Here is a 21,208-nt window from a genome sequence, read left to right on the forward strand (position 1 = left end):
GCAGACTGAGGCTATAAAACACGTACTGCCCCGGCGGCCAGCTGCTGCCTCCACCCAGCCGCCGGCACAGTCGCCTCAGTCTGCTCCACGCCGAGGACGCCCTCCTAAGGCTCCCGCCCCTCCCACCCGGTCCAAGCAGCAGCCTTCACCCGGGCCGGGTCGCGGAGGAAGCCGTAGGAAGGCGTCCAAGTCCCCTCAGGCCGCCCCGCGCCCCGCTAAACGCCAGGCCAAGCGGCGCTCCTGAGACGGACGGCTCAGGGATGGGAAATTCTTTCGAGGAGATGGTAGCAGGACCACTCCTTCCCCCGGTGGAGGGCCGGGGGAGAATCCTTTGTTCAGCTGCTGGCCCCCGGGTCAGCAGCACCCTATTTTGGTCAAAGAAAGAATTAACACTCCCATCCCTGAGCTCACAGAGTCCGGTGATGACGGTGCGCGCCACCCACGGGTCCCGCCACTCGCATCCCACTCTGTCGCCAGCCTCCTGGCAGAGCAGACCCCAGTGGAACGTGCGTCCTTCCCTGGTCTCCTCTGTCAGCAGTCAACCGTGCCCCCGCACCCGGACGCCCCTCAGCCTCCCATGTCCGGGCCGGTGACGCTGCATCGCTGCAAACCCACACCGGGTACGTCTGTACTCCGTATGACCCCGTTGGCACAGTTTCTGGGAGTCTGGCTTCAGCTTCCAGGGCTGTCCCGCTGGGTCGAGCGGACCATCAGGCGCGGCTACGCGATTCACTTCGCGCAGGTTCCTCCCTGCTTCCGGGGAGTCCGTTCCACCATGATCAGGGCCAATGCCCCCGTCATGCGAGCGGAGATTGCCACCCTACTGGCGAAGGGTGCGATCGTTTTACAGCCCGTACTTCATTGTACCCAAAAAGACCGGTGGGTTACGACCGATCCTGGACCTGCGCGTCTTGAACCGTTACCTTCACCGGTTTCCGTTCAAGATGTTGACAGCGAAACGCCTTTTCGAATGCGTTCGTCCAGACGATTGGTTTGCAGCGATCGACCTGAAGGACGCCTACTTCCATGTCTCCATTCTACCTCGACACAGACCGTTCCTACGGTTTGCTTTCGAGGGGCGGGCATATCAGTACGCAGTTCTACCATTCGGGCTATCTCTGTCCCCTCGCGTCTTTTTTGATTGATTGCCGAGGCAGCCCTTGCGCCCCTTCGGCAGCACGGGGTTCGCATCCTGAACTACCTCGACGACTGGCTCATACTGGGTCACTCTCGAGAGCAGGTTTGCGGACACAGAGATTTGGTGCTCCATCACCTAGCCCGTCTGGGCCTTCGGGTCAACTGGGAGAAGAGCAAACTTTGCCCCGCGCAGAGGATCTCTTTTCTCGGTATGGATATCGACTCGGTCGCCATGTGCGCGCAGCTTTCGAGCGAGCGCGCGCAGTCTCTGCTGACTTCCCTTCGTCAAATCGAGGGCAAGAGTGCGGTTCCACTGAAACTATTTCAGAGGCTCCTGGGGCATATGGCATCTGCAGCCGCGGTGACGCCGCTCGGATTGCTTCATATGAGACCGCTTCAGCACTGGCTACGCGATCGAGTCCCAAGATGGGCATGGCGGTCTGGCACGCTCCGGGTACAAGTGACTCGGGCCTGCTTACAGACTCTCACCCCGTGGTCGAACCTCAGTTTTCTACGGACCGGAGTGTCCTTAGAACGAGTTTCCAGGCATGTTGTTGTATCAACAGATGCATCATCCACGGGCTGGGGTGCCATGTGCAATGGACAAGCAGCCGCGGGCTCCTGGATAGGACCCCAGCGCCTTCTGCATGTCAATTGCCTCGAGTTACTGGCAGTACGGTTCGCCCTGCACCGCTTCCGAGCGTTGCTGAGGGGTCAACATGTACTAGTCAGGACAGACAACACGGCCGTAGTAGCGTACATCAACCACCAGGGCGGTCTACGCTCCCGCCGTATGTCTCAACTCGCCCGCCATCTCGTTTTGTGGAGTCAGAAGCACCTGAGGTCCCTTCGTGCTGTCCACATCCCCGGAGACCTGAACTGTGCAGCCGACGAGCTCTCACGGTTTCAGCCTCTCCCCGGAGAGTGGAGACTCCACCCCCAGACGGTCCAGCTGATATGGGAACGGTTCGGCGACGCACAGGTAGATCTGTTTGCCTCCCAGGACTCTTCCCATTGCTCCCTGTATTATTCCCTGACCAAGGGCACCCTTTGCACGGATGCACTGGCGCACAGCTGGCCGCCAGGGCTACGCAAGTATGCGTTTCCCCCAGTGAGCCTTCTTGCACGGGTACTGTGCAAGATCAGGGAGGACAAGGAGCAGGTCATGTTGGTCGCCCCGTATTGGCACGGCCAGACCTGGTTCCCAGAACTTATACTCCTTGCGACAGCCCCTCCCTGGCCTATTCCTCTGAGACCGGACCTCCTCACTCAGAGACGGGGCACCTTTTGGCACCCGCGTCCAGCGTTCTGGAAGCTCCACGTGTGGCTTCTGGACGGGACGCGGCAGGTTTGAGTAGTCTTCCACCTGCGGTGGTCGCTACCATCACTTCCGCTAGAGCTGAGTCTACGCGACGTCTCTATGCGTTGAAGTGGAACCTCTTCGTCACATGGTGTTCTTCCCGCCAAGAAGACCCCTGGAAATGCCCGATCGGGTCCGTGCTATCGTTTCTCCAGGAGGGGGTGGAGCGAAGGCTGTCTCCATCAAACCCTTAAAGTGTATGTGGCCGCAATATCTGCCTACCACGATCTCCTGGGAGACAAAAAGGTAAGTCAGCACGACCTGATCATCAGGTTCCTGAGGGGGGCGAGGAGACTGAATCCTCCTCGCTCTCCTCTCGTTCCCTCTTGGGACCTCTCAGTAGTCTTAAGTGCTCTGCAGAGGCCTCCCTTTGAGCCTTTGCGGTCAGCTGAGATTAAGTTCTTGTCTATGAAGACGGCTCTGCTGACCGCATTGGCCTCGCTTAAGAGGGTCGGGGACCTGCAAGCATTTTCGGTTGACGAAGCGTGCCTTGAGTTCGGGCCGGCTAACTCTCACGTGATCCTGAGACCCCGGCCCGGATATGTGCCCAAGGTTCCCACCACTCCGTTCCGAGATCAGGTGGTGAACCTGCAAGCGCTGCCTTTGGAGGAGGCAGACCCAGCCTTGGCATTGCTCTGTCCAGTACGCGCTCTCCGCGCCTATGTAGACAGTACGCGATGTTTCAGGACCTCAGACCAGCTCTTTGTCTGTTATGGTGGAGAGCGGAAGGGAAGTGCTCTCTCAAAACAGAGGTTGTCTCACTGGATAGTGGACACCATTGTTTTGGCTTACCAGCAGCAAGGTTGACCATGTCCCCTTGGTGTGAGGGCACACTCCACCCGGAGTGTGGCCTCCTCTTGGGCTCTAGCGCATGGCGCCTCGCTAACAGACATCTGCAGAGCTGCAGGCTGGGCGACACCCAACACATTCGCCAGATTCTACAATCTCCGAGTGGAGCCAGTGTCCGACTATGTACTCGCCCCTACGGGTGGCCGGTAATGGGCCAGGCTCAGGTGTCTTCGCTTGCTCGCCATTCCACTCCAAGGACTGGATACGTGCGATATTTTCCCTCAGGTGAGCTCCCCGAGAGCCCTGAGCTCCTCCAGCACTGCTCACGCCGACATCAGTTCAGTCTGCCCTTTCGAGCCCAGACCCTCATGTCCGGCCAGGTGCTCCGTGTGCATGGTTCCCCTCCGGCGACCCCCACACGAGTATTTCCACCGTAAGCCTCCTCAGCGAGCAGGTGTCTTTCCCTTGGCAAGTCCCTGCCACCCCTAGGGTTAAAAATCCACCTTCGGCTGGTACCCTAGAGATCTTCCATATGCAGCCCTTAGCGGGTCATATGTGTGTTCTTAAGCCCTCCCTACGGTAGGCATCTTGGCATTCCCTCACCAGGATATGCTTCCCAGTGTACCTTGGTAATCCTGTGATAAGTGGGAGTCCTTCGTCCGTACTAGTCTTACGACAGGGTACTCACACTTACGCAGGGCACTGGACGACAGCTGAGTGGCGTTGTTGTATTGGAACCCCCATTCGTTAGTCACTAACGTACGTCGTAGTGACTGAACGAAAGGGAACGTCTCGGTTACGTATGTAACCCTCGTTCCCTGAGGAGGGAACGGAGACGTACGTTTCCTTTGCCACGTCAGCTGTGCTGCCTGGAACGCGGAGTTCAGTCTTGGCTCCTGCAGCAGTAACATAATGTGATGTTGCCAGCGTACTTCCTTATATACCCACGAGGTGGGGCGGAGTTACGCATGCAAATTCTGCATGCCCATGGCATTGGCACTGCCATTGGGCGCTGTTGAATTCTCGAAGATGATTGGCTTCTAAGCGAAACCCCCATTTGTTAGTCACTAACGTACGTCTCCGTTCCCTCCTCAGGGAACGAGGGTTACATACGTAACCGAGACGTTTTCTATAATGAAATGGTCATTCTGGGTTTAGTCTTAATTTTTTATCATTTAATTGATTTATTTATATATATATATATATATATATATATATATATATATATATATATATATATATATATATATATATATATATATATATATATATATATATATAATTATTTTTTTTATTTTTATTTTTAAATCAGAGAGTCTGTTCATTCTTAATTTAATTTCATATAAAATGCATGTTCAGATATTCATACAAAAAAATATCCTGGGGGTCATTCATTTTTGGTGAAAATGTCCAAAAACACTGGTGGTGGCTGTCAACTTTTTTTTACTTTGGTGGGGAAAGAGTTAAATGAATAATGCAATGGCTCACTCATTAAGCCAGTAACTTACTGCCACCTACTGGGGGTATTTATTTTCAGATTTAAAGTATCATTTAATCTCAAAATGTTATTTTTAAAACATTACCCTCAGAATTATTTATGCAATTGTAATTGCTGTGTAATTTCTTTTTTAAACATTCTGTGTAAATACTTCTAAATTCTACTTCAGATGCAGCTTCTGTCATCTCTGCAGTGCAAAAAATTTATTTTGCTTATAATGATTTAATTTGATTGGTAACAGCTTCTTAACAGTCTTAAAGATGAAATATTTAATAATGTGCATTGTGCAAATTTTGAAATAGAATTTTTGTCAATATTTCACACCCCTAGGGTCTAGAAATGTAAACAATCTATTATGTGGCAGTTTACAAATTAGCCACATACCACATACTGTAGCCAGTAAATCCATTTACTCACCCACTTAAGTCAATTTGTACTTACATTCAGCCCTTCATACTTACACAGTAATCATAGTACAGAGAAAAAACATGTGTGGTTGTCATTAGAGCAGCAAACTTTATGACAGAATAAACTTTTCTGAGCCTATGGTCTGACAAAACCTAAATTAATATTACAGCCATGTAATTAATTCCACTTAAATCTGTCCAGTTTGGATAGGTTTTAGATATGCATGACAGTATTTGTGTGTGATTATACCTCCATGCTGACAGAGGAAAGTGTGGTTGGCAATGGGTCCAGGCTCAGTGAATGTGTTGAACTTGTTGAGCCATTCTCTGGAAATGTAGAACTGAAGCAGACTGGGCTCCTTTAAATTAGCCAGAGCGACAACCTTCTGTCTTTCTCTCACAGATTCTTCACTGCACTTCCTGAAATAAAATGAACACCATGAAATGTACTATTCATTTAATTATGTGTAAAACAGCTGCAGCGTAACATAAGTAGCAACAGATCATATCCCGAAGTACATAGTGAAACAGATTTTCATAAAAATGTAGGACAGGGACTTCCCGTTGGATGGAGGCAGATCTAAATGTAAGCCTGTGATTGCAAGAAAAGGGATGGGTTTATGCGGACTAAATGACTGGATAAGTCTGGGCATACAGTTAGGTCCATATATATTTGGACACAAGCACATTTTTCGTTATTTTAGCCATTTGCCAGAACATATTCAAGTTACAGTTATATAATGAATGGGTTTAAAGCTTTTCACTCTCAGCTTTAATTTGAGGGTATTCACCAGGGCTGGGTATTGACACAAATTTCACAATTCAATTTGATTATGATTTTGATTATTGTGGATATATATCACATACAGTACATGGCAAATTTTCTAGAGGTCAAAGAAATCTCTAATGTTGTAAACTATACATGGGAGTAAGTTGGTACTACATTACTATAATACTGAAGGTTAATTAAATAAAAACAAATTACACTCAAGGATGTTTTTTTTATAAAAATTGTTATAATACTGACTTTACAATTACAATTACATAATCATATTTCTTCTTTGAATTTATTCTTTGAAATAAAAACATTTAAATGGTGGCAGTCAAAGAAACTTGACGGATTTATTCAAACATGCATTATCATTGAAGAACATTAAAAAAGATAATGAAAACAGGCTATGTAATGTGGTTAGGCATGTGCCGGTATCAAATTTTCATGTTGCGATTAATTGCTGAAGCTTTTTATCATGGTAAAAAAGTGTTGTCATACTATAACAGGTTTAATAACTTTCTTATAACAAAATGAACCAAACATTTAAATACAATAAAGCAATACACAAAAATGTATAAAGTAAATTAATATTTAAAACAGATTAAAGTGAAACGTTAGTTAAAAAAAGCAACTGTTAGTGTTAGCTCAGGTCCATTAAATAATACAGTTACAACTTTTATTTGAATAATGTGTTTATTAAATGCAGAAATGTACATTTAACTAAGATTAATACATGCTTTAGAAGTATTAGTAATTGTCAGTTTTTTTCATTAATGAACTCATATTAAATAATAGAGCCTTATTGTAAAGTGTGTGACTGAACAACAAAGAATCAGAACATATTCAAACAATGTCTAGGGCATGTAATTTAGTCCAGATTAAAATATAAAAAGTTTGAAAATGAATAGCCTTAAGTCTTTAAGTATTAAGAATTTGGTTATGTGATGAGCACCGTAGCGAATGCAGAAATCTGAATGGCTGTGTGTGTTTTGTTTACGAGGATTACCGGGGAAACGGCTGCATTTCTGCTGTTCCATCAGCGCCCTCTGCTGTCAGAGAGTGAATGTGTATCTACTTCACTCGTTCTGCCATGTGCTACTCATGCACATTGGGTTTGTTTACATCAGTGCGCCTTCCTCTGTGTTGTTCATTTTAAATGGTTGATGGGTAAAGTATTCTTAATGCATTCTAAAAATTGGAATAATTCGTAATAAATAATTATTCACAGTATTTTGAAGTGCCCACGATAACAATATCGTGCATGTTCATTATTGTGATATATCGTATGACCGTATACCGGCACATGTCTAAATGTGGTTATCAAAATGCTCATCTCTAGAGTTAAATTTTCTAGCTTACTAATGGTTTATGGACACTGAATGGTTTTTCTGAGGTAATTGTGACAGTACGTGACATATTGTTCACAAGCTGCTTTATTGAGGTCTTTCCACGGTTGAAACACTGATTGAGTGATCACATGTGATGTGATAAGGATTTCAGTACATTGTACTCTATTTTTTAACACACCTTCAGACATTCATTAATGTTTATTTCATGCTGTAACTGGTATTAAAGCGGAGGAGATGATCCGTTCACACGGGCTCCGCGCTGCTGCATCTCTTGAGCTGAGCTGTGCTACTGTGATCTGTCACACCACATTAAACAGCACAAAATTGTTAATTTTTTTAAAATTTCATAATAAAGTGGATGTAATTTGTGGAGCTTAAGATGTGTAAGATGTGGAGACTTTGTTTCATATCAAAAGTAACAAAGCACAAAGATTATTGTCATTTATTGGATGGGAGGGGCTCTACAAAGATCCGTTCATTCATCAACTGAAAACAGGATAAACAAATCGATTCTTGGGATTTACGAATCAATATCGGTTCATAAAAATGAGAATCAATTATAATCGAGAAATCAATATTTTTTAACCAGCCCTAGTATTCACATCCCCCCTTTTTCAAGGGACCAATATAGTAATTAAGCAATTGACTCAAAAGCTGTTTCATGGACAGGTATGGGCTATTCCTTCATTATTTCTTCATCGCTTAAGCAGGTAAAAGACAGAGTCTTGAGTTGATTCTAATGCTGCGTTCACACCAAACGTGAATAGAGCGTCAGGAGCGAGTGATTTCAATGTTAAATCAATGGAAAGGTGCGTTGACGCGCGTCTGGAGGTCCTGCGGCGCGATAGACGAGTGGTGCTTTTTGTGCATTCACGCATTTGAAGCGAATTCGCATCTGACGCCCGAGTTGAAAAATTTTAACTTTGGCTTCAATTCGCACCGCGTTAACCAATCAGGAGCCTGCTCGCTGCTGTCACGTGGTAAAGTGACGTGATGAGAAACCCAGCATAATTTAAAAATACAACTATTGTGTCACAAAATGTAGTTAAGACTTTTTCAGGTGAGAATGTAGTTGTTTAAAGCTCAAATCTGTGGTTTATTTATAAAGAAAGCGTCTATTTAAAAAAATGTATCTTGCGTTTTTGGAGTTGTGAGATCCAGGCGATCACCGGGAGCTCAGCACTCATTAACCCGGCGAGAGCAGCCTTTACTCTGCCAGTCCTTCTGAAGTTTTGCCGCTGGCTCTGATGCCTCTGTAGTGGTTAAACATGAGATAGAATTCTTCTTGTGTAGATCTAACGGTCGATCTTTGGTGTCATGAATCTATAATTTCTTGTCTGCCAAATCGTTTTGACTGAGGGCAAAGAGAAGTTTCATAACTTAATTTTTTTTAGGATATTTAAATATACATGCAGTGAAGATAATGTAGGCCAGGTAGCCTAGTGCGTTGCCTGGACCACATTTGTGTGGCTATTAATGTTTAATATATATTTTTTAATGAAAATGAAAAGAGGCAGAGTGGTGTTTTATGACATATTTCTCCTGGAGCGCCTTGAACGCGCGTCTATTTCGCTTCAAACGCTCTATTTATACGCGCGTCCAATTCACTGTGGACGCGCAAATGGATTCAAAATGTTCAAGCGTCCAACTAGACGCGGTAGACATGATTTTGACGCTCTATTCACGTTTGGTGTGAACGCAGTGTGGCATTTGCATTTGGAAGCTGTTGCTGTGAACCCATATCATGTGGTCAATGTAGCTCTCCATGCAAGTGAAACAGGCCATCGTTAGGCTTCAGAAACAAAACTAATCTTTCAGAGAGAAAGCAGGAACATTAGGATTGGACAAATCAACAGTTTTTGTACATTCTGAAAAGAAGAAAAAAAAGAACGCACTAGTGAGCTCAGCAACATAAAAAGGCCTGGATGTCAAAGAAAGAAATAAGTGGTGGATGATCACATGCATCATAAGCCTGAAGAATAGAAAGGCCAGATTAGACTGCCAAAAAAAGCCAGACCAGTTCTGGAAAAGCATTCTTTGAATCTAAGATCAACATGTACCAGAATGATGGAAGAAAAAGTTTGGAGAAGACTTGGAACAGCTTATGATCCAAAGCATACAACTTTGTCTGTTAAAGGCAGTGTGATGACATGGGCAGGGCATGCATAGCTTCAAGTGGCTCTGGGTCACTGGTGTTTATTGATGATGTGACAGAAGACTGATGCAGCCAGATTAATTCTGAAGGGTATAGGGATATACTGTCTGCCCAGATTCAGCCAAATGCAGCACAGTGCAGATGGACAATGAGCCAAAACACACTGCAAAAGCAACCCAGGAGTTTTTGAAGGAAAAGAAGTGGAATATTCTGCAATAGCCGAGTCAATCACCTGATCTCAACCCGATCGAACATGCATTTCACATACTGAAGACAAAACTAAAGGCACTAAAGACCCACAAACAAACAACAACTTAAGACAGCTGCAGAAAAGGCCTGGCAAAGCATCAAAAAGGAGGAAACAGTCTTTAGCCCTATTCGGACGATAATTGTTTCTCATGTGGACGTCCATAAAAATACATTTCCATGCCACCTCAGTGATAAAACTTGTGCATTCGGATGACGATTTATTCATGGTGGAGGAGAGAGTTTTGTGATCCTACGAACCTAGGAACAAGCTGTTCACGTGGTCAGTTGCATGATTGTCTGCTGTAAATAAAATGTCATATGCTTGGAATAATAAGAAAAAAATTCATATTTAATTTAATAAAAGGAAAATAATATCCTAATTATTATTTAATTATTTAAATCTCCTGTTTAAAAAAAAATAGGAAGATAGACGCATTATAGTTAAAATGGTTTTCTGTCTTGTATTTTATCTCAAAATGATGGCTGTCATCTTAAAAATGTGGAAATGAGCGGAAATAAGTTAATACAGCCTCTTATTTACATGAGGTGAACACAATGCTGCTTAGCGATTTTAACGTATTGCTACCGTAATAATGGCCCATTTCAAATGTTTATGTGCTTTTCTTATCTTTCTCTTTTGAGCGGTGACAAAAGATTGTTCTTGTACAACCCCAAATCAGAAAAAGTTGGGACAGTATGGAAAACGGTATGAAAAAAAAAAAAAAGTGATTTCTAAATTTACTTTGACTTGTATTTCATTGCAGACAATATGAACACAAAATATTTCATGTTTTGTCTGGTCAACTTCATGTCATTTGTAAATATGCATCCTTTCCTGTCATTCAGACCTGCAACACATTTCAAAAAAAGTTGGGACAGTAAAGCATTTACCACTTTGTAATGTTGCCATTCCTTTTCACAACACTTAAAAGACGTTTAGGGACTGAAGACACCAAGTGATGAAGTGTTTCAGGTGTAATTTTGTCCCATTCTTCCTGCAAACAAGTCTTAAGGTGGGCAACAGTACGGGGTCTTCGTTGTCGCATTTTGCGCTTCAAAATGCGCCACACATTCTCTATTGGAGACAGGTCGGGACTGCAGGCAGGCCAGTCAAGTACCCGTACCCTCTTCCTCCGCAGCCAGGACTTTGTAATGTGTGCAGAATGTGGTTTTGCATTGTCTTGTTGAAATATGCATGGACGTCCCTGGAAAAGATGTCTTCTTGAAGGCAGCATATTATGCTCCAAAATCTCTATGTACTTTTCAGCATTAATGGTGCCTTCACAGAAGTGCAAGTTACCTTTGCCAAGGGCACTGACACAACCCCATACCATGACAGACCCTGGCTTTTGGACTTGTTGCTGGTAACAGTCTGGATGATCCTTTTCTTCTTTGGTCCGGAGCACACGGCGTCCATTCCTCCCAAAAAATACCTCAAATACTGATTCATCTGACCACAGTACACGTTTCCACTGTGTGATGGTCCATCCCAGAAGCCTCCGAGCCCAGAGAAGTCGACGGCGCTTCTGGACACTGTTAACATAGGGCTTCCTCTTGGCACAGTACAGTTTTAACTGGCATTTGTGGATGTAACTACGTATTGTGGTACTTTTCAAAGGTTTGCCAAAGTAGTCCTGAGCCCATGTGGTGATATCGCTTATAGATGAATGACGATTCTTGATGCAGTGCCGTCTGAGGGATCGGAGATAACGGTTGTTCAGCTTCGGCTTGCGCCCTTGTCCTTTACACACTGAAATTCCTCCAGATTCCTTGAATCTTTTAATTATGTTATGCACTGTTGAATGTGAAATATCCAAATCTCTTCCTATCTTTCTTTGAGGAACATTGTTTTTAAACATTTCAATAATTTTCTCACGTATTTGTTGGCAAACTGGCGATCCTCGGCCCATCTTTGCTCCTAAAGGATTAGACCTTTCTTGGATGCTGCTTTTGTACCAAATCATAATTACAATCACCTGTTGACATCACCTGTTTCAAATCACATCACATCATTATTTAACCATTTTACCTCATTACTAGCCCTAAATTGCTCCTGTCCCAACTATTTTTGAAATGTGTTGCAGGTCTGAATGACAGGAAATGATGCATATTTACAAATTACATGAAGTTGACCTGACAAAACATGAAATATTTTGTGTTCATATTGTCTGCAATGAAATACAAGTCAAAGTAAATTTAGAAATCACTTCTTTTTTTTTTTTTTGCGTTTTCCATACTGTCCCAACTTTTTCTGATTTGGGGTTGTAAATACTTTCAGTAATAAAAGTTTAGGCTAGATCTTTAAAATGCATCCAAATTACAGCGAAGCGCTACGGTACAGTGCTCCACAGTGGTCAAAAAGGAAATAAACAGTGAATTTTGAAGTGAATGAAAACTCAGAGATGTGGATTCGGACGGCAATTAAATGACCACACAACCTTGGTGTTTTTCAAAAAACAGCAGGTAATTCGGCCTGGGATTTTTACGCATGTGGTGGGAGAAAAACACTGACATTCTGGATTCGGATGGCAATACATTTTTTTTTTTTATTCACAGACTAGCCACTTTAAATTATGAAAATACCTTATGACCCCCATGAGAAACAATTACCGTCTGAATAGCTTTTGGTGATGTCCATGGGTTCCAGACTTTAGGCAGTCACTGCCTGCAAAGTATTCTCAACAAAATATTAAATATTGTGATTATATTCATCTGTCCAATTACATTTAAGCTCCTGAAAATAGAGTGACTGTGTATAAAAATGGTTGCAATTTCTAAACGTTTCACATTATATTTTTGGTTCAACCCTTTGAATTAAAGTTAAAAGTCTGCACTTCAATTTCTTCTTGATTGTTTCATATTAATTCAATTCTGGTGGCATAAAGCCATAGAGTCAAAATTATGAAAATTGTGTCAGTATCCAAATATGGACCTAACTGTACATTACCAGAGAGAAGTTTTAATTTTTTCATTTTGATAAAAAATTATGTCCAAAAAATTTTTTTAAATGAAATGTATGCATGGATGAAACATTCACAATAAGATCAATAAGGTGCATTTAAAAAAATTATTTTCATTTCAAGCCAACTTTAATAAGGAGAAACATTACTGTGTACGTGTTAAACAAACATTACAAGATCAATAAAATAGCACAAAAAAGTACCTGTAGAAAAGGACATATGCTTCAGCATTCTGCACTACCGTCTCGTGCACTTCTGTTACATACTGATCGTCAAACTCGTACCACTGTCCATTGATCACATTCTGACAGTACGCTATGTAGTGACCACCTGTTTAACAGGGAAAATAAAAGATTGCACTCAAAAAAAAAGCTCATCTGGGGAAAGCGCCAGTGAGAAACAGATACCAGGCCATATATCAAAATCTCAAAGCCCCAGCAATATTTCGCAATATTACACAGAAGTAACTTACTCCCAGCAGTGCCGTGATGACAGATGACAGACAGCAGGTCATAGGTAGTAATCTGAGATGAGCTCTCCTTAGCCAAGAAGGGCTTGAGATCCAAACCCTCCAATGGAAATGACACGTGGCTATTTATCTTAAACGAGTACATGACTTCATGCCTGAAACGCTTCAGGTGAACGCACAATATCTGCAAAAGGAGATCACATATAAATTAGGAATACACGTTGTATTGAAAAGAGCAGATCAAAATGGAGGGGGGTACTTACTTCTGGTAGACGCAGAACTTTACAATATTTAACACCATTTCTCAATCTGGGAAAAAGGTAGAGTAAATGAGCATGTTCCATCATCTGAACATGTAAACCTAACAGTTACAGTATGGTTTTGGCTATAAAACAATAAATAGTATTTAGATTAGACTATGAAATAGTAACACAGCATGACAACCACTACACAGCATGACAAGTTGATCACATGCATTTTTGTCTTTTTTTAATAAGAAATCTTACTTTTTACATCGTTCACAGCTGTACATGTTGTCTCCTGTTTGGCAGAAAGAAAATAAACATCAACAAAGGGTTGCCAAGCAGTACAAAAGTGTGGAAAAGTGAATATTATTTTTTTTTTATCCTATTCTGTCACAATCATAATTGCAAATTCAGAAATGTCAAACATGGTGTGCTTACCTTTAAGCTCATCAGCAGCGAAGAAGGCTGCCAGGCAGTCCTCCAGCATTACCATTGGACCCCAAAACCAACTGGGAATACAAGAAACTACAAACCTGCATAAACACACACAGAGAGATGCGTGGATCAACTCTAATCCGCTGTTAAAAATAAATAATCTACCCACCCCCGAAACTATGATTTTCTCTGATTTAGATATACGCACCTGACCCGCACCTGATCATCACATTAAAATTCTTTAAATTCTTAGTGTTAAGCGTGATAATATGGTATCATACTACACTGGAGTAGTCTGCTTTTAAAAGAACATTTATTAAAGTACAAGTTCTTCTTTGGCGAAATTACATTTCATTAATCACTTTAATTCCTTAATTGTTTTGTTTTTTTTAAAATAAAAAAACACAGGATATACTCCCTTCAAACTTAAATTGTACACACTGAAAACACACAAGAAATAAAATATGTTCATCCCAAGCAAAGGCTGGATAGGCTTCATTCGTTTTTTTGTCACAGCCGTTTTTTAGCACTTCACAGCCGTTACATATCACATACCTACCTAAAGATCTTTTACGACATATCTAAATATATATTTAAAGGGAATTCATAATATGTAAGTCAATGGGGCCCATCAACTGTTACCCATATTCTTCAAAATATCTTATTTTGTGTTCAGCAGAGGAAAGAAATGTATACAGGTTGGGAACAGCTTGAGGGTGAGTAAATGATGACAGAATTTTCATTTTTGGGTGAACCATCCCTGAACTAATGTTTGGGTGAACTAACATGTTAATATTTCCATCATTAATGATTTATCTCATTCACCTGTGAACCACCAGCAATTAATCAGAATGTTATTTTTTATTACTTGCCTACTAACCCATGGATCTGCAGTGTCCGCGATTATAAGATATAGTTTTTGCGATCACTAACACATGTACATTTACAATCAGGAATATCAATTCCAGTTCAGTTCTTCGCTTTATAATTTCCAATAAACAGACATGTAATATTATTAGTAACTGTCCTTAATAATGCAAAACAATAGTAATTTTATGATTAAATTAACTTTATGATACATTTTCCCCCAGCGCTACCAAGTCAGGTACTGGCGCCACCATCTGTAGAACATGTGCCACTGCTCTCAAATGTTAGTCTGGAGCCCTGCATTACTAGCCTGACAAGCCAGACCCACATCAAGATGTTGGGTCTGGGAAAACCATTGGCAGGGCACAATCCGAGGGGCGATTGTCTTTCAAATTCCCTCTGCACGCAATAGGATAGTGCTACAACCAACCAGAGCAACGAAGAAGGTGAAGCAGAGCTAGTTGACAGATTAAACTTTCGCCGTATCCGGTCGGCAAAACTCTGAACACATCTTCCTATCTAAAGAATGACTTCAGTGCTGTTCTTTGTTCTTTCCTCAAAGAAAAGCTTAACTCCAAGTCTTCCAGAGTCGCGGCCAAAGCCGATTCGAAAGACCGCTGTTCGGCAGCTTCTTTGTTTACAAATAGCACGCAGAACCGCGGCAACTCTGCCGTCATTATGTTAAGCCCGCCCACCGACTCTATACACGACGTGATTGGCCTGACCACAGTTTGGTTTTTCCAGCTCGCAAGCCAACGAAGAGTTGCTAGACTACCCTGGCTGCAAATTAGATTTCTAGGCTACAGAAATATCAGTGTTTGTTTTCAGTGCAATTACATTGTTTTACATTCAGCTTTTGGTGAAAAGTTTGGGGTAAGTATGATTGTTTTTTTGTTGTTTTTAAAGTAAGAAATTAATACTTTAATTGAATTAAGCAAGAATGTAATACATTTATGCACAGACATTTAACAATGTAGAAGTCTTTACTATTTCAAATAAATGCTGTACTTTTGAACTTATGTACTATATTCATCAAAGAAATCTTTAAAAAAAAAAAAATTAAGTTTCAACAAAAATACTGAGCAGCACAACTGTTTTAAACATTAATAATAATAATAATAATAATAATAAGGTCTTGAGCACCAAATCAGCATATTAGAATGATTTCTGAAGGATAATGTGACACTGAAGCTAAAAATTCAGCTGTTATCACAGGAATAAATTACAATTCAAAATCTATGAAAAAAAAAAGTTATTTTAAATTGTAATAATATTTCACACACACACACACACACACACACACACACACACACACACACACACACACACACACACACACACACACACACACACACACACACACACACACACACACACACACACACACACACACACACACACACACACACACACACACACACACACACACACACACACACACACACACACACACACACAATAAATGCAGCCTTGGTGAGTACAAGAGACTTTTTACAGATTCCAAACTTTTGAACATTTGAATTAATTTTTCTCTTTGTTCATCCTCAGCCCCACCACACTCACACTATACCTTCGTATAGACTCCATGATGTAGGAGATCCAGCCCTGTGCTGCATAGCCATCCGTGCAGACACCAGCTTTAACGGGAGCGCTCTGGTGGATGGAGGAATGGAGTTTGGCCAAATCTTCTTTACCCGGAATAGGCAAAGACAGGTCCTGAAAGGTCTCCACGGTTGTCGAAACCTACAAAGGTAGATATTTTCTTTAAAACATTGCTATTTCTGCAGTCGTGCAAATAATGTACCATTGAAATATATCCTTCTACAGTTACATAACATTTGATATATGTGATATGAACACAGTGTGTTTTGTGCAGCTATGAATTGCAGAATTCTTCTAGAAGTGACCTGAAATGGAAGTGAAGCATCTCAGATACCACATGGTGCATCACTGATTTCCCTGCAGTTCAACTACACTGTACTGTAGTGGTGAATTTTTGTGAATTGAGTAATGAACGTAATTTGATGCTTGGTGCCCTCTATAGACAGAAAAACTCCTTGCATTGTTGCTTACCCGGTCACACGTCAAACATTGAACCAGACTCAGAATGGATCCGTCAAAGATATCTGAAATAACACTGCGGAAACGGGACTGCTTCTTCTTCTTGGTGCTCAGGTGCATCTGAGCTATAAGACAAACAAACATAATGGTTATTTAGTGTTAAAGGGTTAGTTCACCCAAAAATTAAAATTAGCCCATGATTTACTCACCCTCAAGTCATCCTAGGTCAGGGATGGGCAACTCCAGTCCTCGAGGGCCACTGTCCTGCAAAGTTTAGCTCCAACCCTGATAAAACTCACCTGCCTGTAGCCTTCTAGTAATCCTGAAGACATTGATTAGCTGGTTCAGGTGTGTTTGATTAGGGTTGGAGCTAAACTCTGCAGGACAGTGGCCCTCGAGGACTGGAGTTGCCCATCCCTGTCCTAGGTGTATAGGTCTTCTTTCAGACGAACACAATCAGAGTTATATTAAAAAATGGCCTGGCTCTTCCAAACTTTATAATGGCAGTGAATGCTTTTGAAGTCCATAAAAGTGCATCCATATCCATCATATCCATCTCGGCTCCGGGGGGGCCTTCTGAAGCGAAGCGATGTGTTTGTGTAAGGAAAATATCCATATTTAAAAATTCTAACTTCCGGCGGACGGTCGTCAGATGTAGCGTAAGCATTTTGAACTGCGCGAGGCGTTACACTTTTTCCGCAAGTTCAAGTAACACACTAACCGTAAGTAATTCTGATTGTGTTCATCTAAAATATAATATCATATACACCTAGGATGGCTTGAGGGTGAGTAAATCATGGGCTAATTTTCATTTTTGGGTGAACTAACCCTTAAGCAAAATCCAACTCTATGCTGTATTTTTCTATATGAGAGAAGCAAACCTTTCTTGAAAGCATAAATGGGTCCAGTTCTGAGGGGGCTGGATCTTGGTGGGCTGCTGGAGAGTCTGGAGTGAAGCTCCTGCAAACTGTGAGCGGGACTACAAGGATGAGAGGACGGACAGTGCATGGAAGCTTCATTATCAGGTTCTGCAGGAAAAAGAGATCAGGAAGTGAGAAGATCTGTTTTCACATCCAAAAACTTCATAAACCCTGTAACCATACTCTACCATTCAAAGTTTGGAGTCAGTAAAAGACATTACAGAAATTAATACTTTTATGCAGCATAAATGCTTGAATTGATCAAAAGTGACAGTAAAGACTTTTGCATTATTACAAAAGATTTCTATTTTAAATAAATGCTGTTATTTTGAACCTTCTATTCTATTCAACAAAGAATCCCCCAAAAATGATCATGGTTTCCACAAGAATATTAAGCAGCACAACTATGTCAACACAGATAATAAGAAGAAATGTTTCTTGAGCATCAAATCAGCAAATTAGAATGATTTCTGATTAATCATGTGACACTGAACACTGGAGTAATGGTGCTAAAAATTCAGCTTTGTCATCACAGAAATAAATCTTAACAGTTATTTTAAAATTGTTATAGTATTTCACACAGTATTACTCTTTGTTATATTTTTTATCAAAGTGAACTCTTTTAAAAACACTAATTGTCCAGTAACTTTTGGTAGTATAAGGCCATGTTCACACACACAGCAGCAGAATACAGATGTCAGTCCTGAATTTGAGTCCTTAATATGGTTATGTTCACACACAATTCAGTTATTTAGAGTGACAACTGCATTCTATAACCGAACTCACAAGTACATTTTCAGGACTCACAACTGCCTTCTCTGAAAACCCGCCCGTTGTGAGACAGAACCGGATTGGACAACTAGTCTGTCATGTCACACAGTGCGAGAGAACTGCTCTGCGCTGCACAAATGTGTGACTACTGTGTGTTTTCATGTGTGGTTTCGATAACTTACAACAACGGCGATATGAGCTGTGTGTGAATGTTTTAGATCCAGTCACTGTTCTCCACCAGAGCTGCTCCCGTCAGTTTTGTGTTCTACACACAACTCAAATGCTCCACCCAGATATAAACGCTGCTGTCAATTAATGAAGATTTGATGGATGAACCCGCATCTTGTCATGTCAGAAGTGATCAGACTTTTCAGTTTTAGGGACGTCGCCATCTTTTATATTACTTTGGGTCACTATGGTTACTGGTTAGAGAATGCGGGCTTGACTCTCGTTGCAAGTTCATACAGACATGAACGGGACATTTCGAGACTCACACCTGTAAGTAAATGTGGTTGTCAATCCCAAAACTGACAGTGTGAACATAGCCTAAGATTAAAAGAACATCATACCTGTATTTCCTGATGTCGTCACAGTTGTGGTTGTAGGTGTTGCCTCTGTTTCTCTCTCTGCCTGCCCCTCTTGTGCGGCCGTATCCACATCTGCATCCTCATCCATTTCCCGAGTCCTCTCTTCTCCTCTTCTCTCCTTCAGCCTCTCCTTCTCCGAGATCCCTCTGTTTCCTCTCACTCCCACACACTCATCTTGGATGAGCAGCTCTGCTTCTCCTCCTGCCCTCTCTACATCTCCTTTCTCACTTCCTGATCCAGAGTCACACGACAGGAACTCGTCCTCAGAGGGGCTTCGGTCTCCATCGACATGGTTACAGTTGTCAAGGTTGTGGTCAGGCTCGGCATCTGAGATTGCACTGCTGCAGTCGGTCAAAGGTTCTTTCAGCTCCTCATGAAGCTGGTCCATCAGACATCGTAAAAACTCCTGAGTATCCTAAAAAGACAGAAGCAAGAAGTGTGTACTTTAGAAGAAAAAAAAAATATGGGGCTTAAATTTATAAACACAATTACAGTCCTGAAAGGTTGCATAGTATGAAATAAAATAAAATAACAATATTAGATGAAAAGCTTAAACAAAAAATAGCAACTTAGCAATTTACTAAAATAAAATAAGTTGAAGTAAAAAACTTAAATAAAAATAAAATAAGGCTAAAAAATAAATATTTATAAAGTAAATGTCAAACGCACATCACAAAGTTACTAAAATAAACTAAAATTACAAAGAAAACTGAAAATGAAAAAATAAGCCAAGCCAATTCAATATATTAATAAGTACAGTAATATAATATGAACAATATTAAAATAACATTGCTTTATATACCTGTTGAGCGTAGCCACGAAACATGGGGTTCACCAGTTTGATTCCATGAAACAGACTAGTGGGAACAACATAGCTTGGCCTGGACGGAAAGTCGAAGAAAGAACAGAAGAGGCAGAAAAGAAAACCAACAGAGAACGATAAGGTTCAGATAATTAGGACCACGCTCAATAGATTAAAATTAGGTCCGCTAGAACTGGCCAGATCTAGTTTAGTGGTTTGTCAAGTCAGTGCTTGTTACCGTTTCTTGTGCCAGAGCTCAGAGATAAGCTTCTGATAGCTTTTACACAAAGCCGGCTTCTTATCCGTACGAACCAACCCACTGCAATCCAGGAAAAACTGAGTCAAAGGAGGACTGAAGAGAAAAAGAAACAGGAAAACCATTGTCAATTTAAGGGGCAGGATGCACAGAACTGAAAATCAAATCAGTGGAATCAGTCACGCTTTCAATCTGTGTTGACTGGATAATGGCTAATTATGCTGCACAAGTTGGGAGCTCACCAGTTGGACAGGGCCTGCAGCGCAGCGTTCATGTAACAGGAGTTCCCAATGTTCTTCATCCCTGTGAGACCTGAGATAGAGTAAAGAGTATTAAACATGACGAGTAATGCAAACACCAGCGGACAACTTTGCTAAAAATGTATTTAGTAATGATGCATTACAATTTATCAAAATGACAGTAAAAAAGTTTTATAATTTTACAAAAACATTTTATTTAAAATAAATGCAGTTCTTTTTAACTTTCTATTAATCGAAGAATCCTGAAAAAAGTACTACGGTTTCCACAAAAATATTAAGTTTTCAACAAATCAGCATTAAATCAATGTATTAGAATGATTTCTGAAGACTGGAGAAATGGCTGCTGAAAATTCAGCTTTGGCACAGAAAAAAAAATATTTTAAAATATATAAAAAATAGAAAACAGCTATTTTGAATGGTAATAATATTTTAAAATATGACTGTTTTTACTATGTATTTAATCAAATAAATGCAGCCTTGATACGCAAAAAAGACTTCTTTCAAAAACAATTAAAAAATCGTACAGATCTCAAACTTTTGAATGGTAGTGCACATGTCCCCACCAATGTATAGGTGGGTGTCCTTGCCATTTATCATTTTTAAAAGGATTAGAAATGCCATGCAATATGTACTAGCTACATGATTATACCTCTAGGTTTAAACTCATCCTCCTCAGATTCTGAGCCGTCCTCATCTGCCACTGCGATAGGAACCGCCTTCAGAGGGTGAAATGTTGTCTGGGGAAGAGGATCCTTTGGGGATGTAAAAAAGAGAGAATTGTGCATTATGTATTGTACATGTGTTTTATAAATTATTGTGTGTAATTGAGACATTTAAACTGATATTAATAATGCAGAAG

General features: G+C 41.4%; 1 protein-coding gene across 3 annotated transcripts in view; it reads right to left on the reverse strand.

The window, feature by feature from the left end:
* usp20 (ubiquitin specific peptidase 20) overlaps positions 1-21,208 on the reverse strand; it is a 37,654-nt gene that overhangs the window by 13,716 nt on the left and 2,730 nt on the right. For all 3 annotated transcript variants that reach the window (XM_079815185.1, XM_079815186.1, XM_079815187.1), the window contains exons 6-19: positions 20,999-21,101; positions 20,332-20,401; positions 20,072-20,185; positions 19,834-19,912; positions 19,014-19,446; positions 17,635-17,781; positions 16,766-16,878; positions 16,263-16,435; positions 13,829-13,923; positions 13,652-13,685; positions 13,409-13,454; positions 13,149-13,329; positions 12,880-13,006; positions 5,442-5,611 (exon numbers count right to left, since the gene is read on the reverse strand). In XM_079815185.1, coding sequence (XP_079671311.1) covers positions 5,442-5,611; positions 12,880-13,006; positions 13,149-13,329; positions 13,409-13,454; positions 13,652-13,685; positions 13,829-13,923; positions 16,263-16,435; positions 16,766-16,878; positions 17,635-17,781; positions 19,014-19,446; positions 19,834-19,912; positions 20,072-20,185; positions 20,332-20,401; positions 20,999-21,101 — 1,885 coding nt within the window. The remainder of the gene's footprint in view (positions 1-5,441; positions 5,612-12,879; positions 13,007-13,148; positions 13,330-13,408; positions 13,455-13,651; positions 13,686-13,828; positions 13,924-16,262; positions 16,436-16,765; positions 16,879-17,634; positions 17,782-19,013; positions 19,447-19,833; positions 19,913-20,071; positions 20,186-20,331; positions 20,402-20,998; positions 21,102-21,208) is intronic.

The sequence above is a fragment of the Gobio gobio genome (genome assembly GCF_949357685.1).
Source record: "Gobio gobio genome assembly, chromosome: 4".
Lineage (NCBI taxonomy): Eukaryota > Metazoa > Chordata > Actinopteri > Cypriniformes > Gobionidae > Gobio > Gobio gobio.